Below are 4,042 nucleotides of genomic sequence, written 5' to 3' on the forward strand. Positions count from 1 at the left end.
GAATAACGCATCCTCATATCCTACTGTATCCCACTCCTGTAGTGGATAACAACCAATATCACATGCTGATGCTAACTGTCAACTTAAAACCTCTGAGAAAGTTTTTTCTATAAAAACATACATCGACATTGCAATGATCATTAATGCGTCATAACAGTCACCTAAAGCTGGTCTCTCAAATTGAACGAGGAGTTTAGCAAAGTTATTTGCATGTGGAGGAAGTCGTATAGACAATCTGTTGTTGGGCATCCTGCATGATGCGTCTTTTTTTGTTTTATTTTGTCTCTTTTTGTCATTGTAGTTTTCAGTCTAGGACTGAAAGTTTCAGCTGCTTTGCAGGAAGGAAGCTGCTTTGCTTTTGGCATTTTTCACTGCTCTGAGTTACCAGACTCCAGTGAAACCATCCAGGGAAAGGAAAAAAAGCTGTTTTTACATTCAGCTCAGGGTCCCCAACTCTTTTTTTTAATACAAAATATTCAATATATGTGCTCGTTCTCCTTGACAAAATTCCAATGATGGAGTTCTTTACCCTGTTGACTAAGCTAATTAAGTTTTTTTCAAAAAACTGAAAAAAAAAAAACCCTGATTCATTTCATAATTAAAGCAACGCTGTGATTAAATCAATTAAACCTAAAGCGTGCTTCCTCGAATCGAGCTCGTCTCACTCTGACTGCAAAAGTCTTCTTTAATGAATGTCAAGCTGTCTGCTGCAGTCTTCCTTCAAAGTCATGTAAGGTCTCTGCTGTTTTTGTTTTGTTCTGGTGTTGTTTTTTTGCTTTTGTTTTAAAACTACTTGTGAATGTGTGACCCTGTGTGTGTGTGTGTGTGTGTGTGTGTGTGTGTGTGTGTTGGTATAGGGAGCGGATTGGGGAGGGGGAGGGCGCCTGAGGTGGGCATGCTCAGACTAACTCGAGTCCCTTCGCTGAATGGCTGATTAGCCCAATCTGCAAGCTTAAGTTTGCGGTCAGCGCCGGCCGCTGGAGCACTTGACGGGGAGCGTGAACACAAGAGGGACACAGTCGTCATGGCCCAGAAAAACAACTGTAAGTTCTGATTGTGTTTTTCATTTATTCCTCAATCAGTGATTAGGGCTCTTATATACTTGATAACTGACGCCACTGCTCAAGTTCCAATATGACGCATTGTCGCTGAAACGCAACAGCAGTTGTTTAATTCTGTGGCGGTGGGGATTTGGGGTTTGGGGGGGTGGGAGGGTTGGCCGGGGGGTTTCACCTTGCTTTTGATTTTAATCAGTCCCACTTTGGTGGCCGGAATTGATTTTCCATCTCAGTGGGAACTTCCAGCCCTTGATTATTCTCGTGAGAGGGAAACCACGTTAAAGACGTCGTAACTGAAGGCAGCCGCACCCGACAGTCAGGCCACTGGGCTCTGCCACAGTGTATGGACCGTGTGGATAAAGTGTAATTGAAAAATGAAAAAGGGCAAGACATTACGCAAAGAGGGGGGGTCGACTGATTGATCGATCTCTTTTAGCTCCGTTATTCATTACCCAGTGTGGACTCTTCTATTTATTAATACTACGCACTTTACACACCATCAGGCTCGCAGTTTTTTATTTTATTGATTGAATGGCTGTCTTTTTATTGTTGTATGTTTAATCTGTCTTTTTATGGTGGACATGCTATGGAATACATAGAATTTCCCTGAGGGGATGAATAAAGTAACTACCTACCTACCTACCTTCCTTTGTCTGCGGCAGCGAGTTACGTGAGCGCGTTGCGAAAATCCGGCAGGAATTTTCTCGTTGCGGCAACCGGGGGTCGGATTAGTCTCACTGAGCTCACTCCCCTCCCCCACACCCTCACCCCCAACCCCCCACACCCCACCCTCCACCAACGTTTTCAGGTCCGGTCACCATCAGGGAATTCACGCCCTCGGACAAACACGTGGTCCTGTCGCTCTTCCGCAACGGCGTCCTGGAGCACATCTACCCGGCGTTCTTCCGGTCCATGAGCAACCCGGACCACCTGGGCGTCTTCATCAGCCTCTCGGTGGCCGGCTACGTGCTGGGCGGCAGCTCCTACTTCCAGGCGCTGCTCTTCGGCGGCGCCTGGGCCGCCTTCATCTACCACTGCTGCCGCGAGGTCTACGAGGGCTACCTGGCCGGGAGGCTGCGCTCGGACATGGCCGACATCCAAGCCAGCTACCTGGAGAGGCCCGACAGCGGCCTGTGGCTGGCGGAGCTGGAGGTCAACGGCAAGGTCAAGGTGGTGGGCATGGTGGCAGCGAGCGGGCGGCGGCCCGGCGGCGACAGGCTGGACGACTGCAACGGAGGCGTGGCGGGCCGAGGCCCGGACGGCGGCGACGACGGCGGCTGCTATTGCGAAATGTCCCACCTGGTGGTGCTGTTTCCCTGGCGCCGCAAAAGCCTGGGCTCCCAGCTGACGGGCCGCGTGCTGGATTTCTGCAAGGAGCGCGGCTACTCGCGCCTGGTGCTGGACGTCAGCTCGCCGCAGGACGCCGCCGTCTCGCTCTGCCGCAAGCTGGGCTTCGCGCAGACGTCGTCCCACAGCGACACGCACGCCAACCGCTTGTTCTCCACGATGGCCCGGATAAACGTCATGCGAATGGAGAAGGTGGTTTAACGCAAGAAAAAGAAAAAAAACGAAATGGACTTCTACCGCGGCAAAACACTGAGCGCTCTGGTTAATTTATGCCTCCTGTCCAATTAAAATGCAATTTTGTTTGTGTGATATTTACTCATTTGCCTCTCAAGCGGCTCTGATACGGTAGAATGTGGGGGGAGGAAAAAAACACATTAAATTTCATAGTTTTTCCACAAAGCTGCATTAATGATCCCACTTTCCTTGTGTTTCTCGTCTTGCCTTGATGTATTATGGACACACCTGCACAGTTCAGTGCCCACCACCACCAACACCACCACCACAACAACAACAGCGACGACAACAACAGCCAGCATTCTGCCTCGTCAAATTAATGGACAATAAACACGCAGAGCTTCACTGCGATACTTCATTAAATTAACTAACGAAAATTAAAAAAAAGGCTCCTTATCCGCATTACTAATGGCTCTGCTGTCCGTCCAGCAATATCAAAATGTATGTGTGAGAAAGGGGAAGTTTACTCATTTAGAAGCAGGAGAACTTTCTTTTTAAGCCTCTTTCCAGTGAGAGCTTGAATCCCTCAGCCTCAGAGGAATTAATGCCAGCTGACTTCTAAGACCTCACAACTCTTTGCTTAAAATACCAATGAAAAATGCAATAGTATCAGGACATCGGAAGGTTTAAAATTCTTTGGGGCTGAAAGAGCTCTACTTGACTGTGTGTGTGTGTGTGTGTATGTGTGTGTGTGCATGCGTTCAAGCGCGTGCGTGTCTGTGTGTGTGTGTGTGCGGGATAGAAAGTTGAGTATGCCGGCCATCACACACAAGGCAGAGACGGAGATTATCCACTCCAAACAATAGAGTCCAGAGAAAAATAGCCTTTGCGTGTCCATAGTGGTGGTCTCATGATATGACCGAGGATCTGGACCAAACAGAGGGGAAGCATGGCAGACAGTTACTTTGTGTGTGTGTGTAGGTGTGTGTGTCTGTGTGTGTGTTTTCATTTTCTATTTCCAGATGGCATCCCCATTGAAAATATAGACACATTATCATCGCCAGAACACACCAGGCTTATCGAAATAAAAAAGAAAAAGATTAAAAAAAAGTGAAGGCGGGGGGGCACGACCACACCGGGTTTACGGGAGATTTTGGCCGGCGGGCGTGTGTGTGCGTGTGTGTGTGTGTGTGTGTGTGTGTAGCTGACAGGTGTGGCATGAATGGGATTGGAGAGCCGGCAGGTGGCCAGCCTGTCGGAGGAAGACGAGTCTTAACGCCGGCCGACCTGTTGTCAAGCGCGTGCACAATTACTGCCACCAGTGGGCTCGAGCCATGATGGCGGCTCCACCGTGGTCCCGCCCCTTCAGCTGCTGCACCACGAGGCCCGTGTTTGGGGCGAGGGGACGCGGCGGGGACGGTTGCCACCGATTCTGCATAAAAGGTTGTGTGTGTGTGTGCGCA

General features: G+C 49.5%; 1 protein-coding gene across 1 annotated transcript; it reads left to right on the plus strand.

The window, feature by feature from the left end:
- Positions 1-918: 918 nt before the first annotated feature.
- LOC142898937 (N-acetyltransferase family 8 member 3) lies at positions 919-2,792 on the plus strand. The gene is made up of 2 exons (XM_076042246.1): positions 919-1,043; positions 1,867-2,792. The coding sequence occupies exons 1-2, from the start codon at positions 1,025-1,027 to the stop codon at positions 2,604-2,606; spliced, it is 759 nt and encodes a 252-aa protein (XP_075898361.1). The 5' UTR covers positions 919-1,024; the 3' UTR covers positions 2,607-2,792.
- Positions 2,793-4,042: the final 1,250 nt, after the last annotated feature.

The sequence above is a fragment of the Nelusetta ayraudi genome, unplaced genomic scaffold, assembly GCF_046127955.1.
Source record: "Nelusetta ayraudi isolate G7.1 ecotype Tasmania unplaced genomic scaffold, CSIRO-AGI_Nayr_v1 ptg000070l, whole genome shotgun sequence".
Lineage (NCBI taxonomy): Eukaryota > Metazoa > Chordata > Actinopteri > Tetraodontiformes > Monacanthidae > Nelusetta > Nelusetta ayraudi.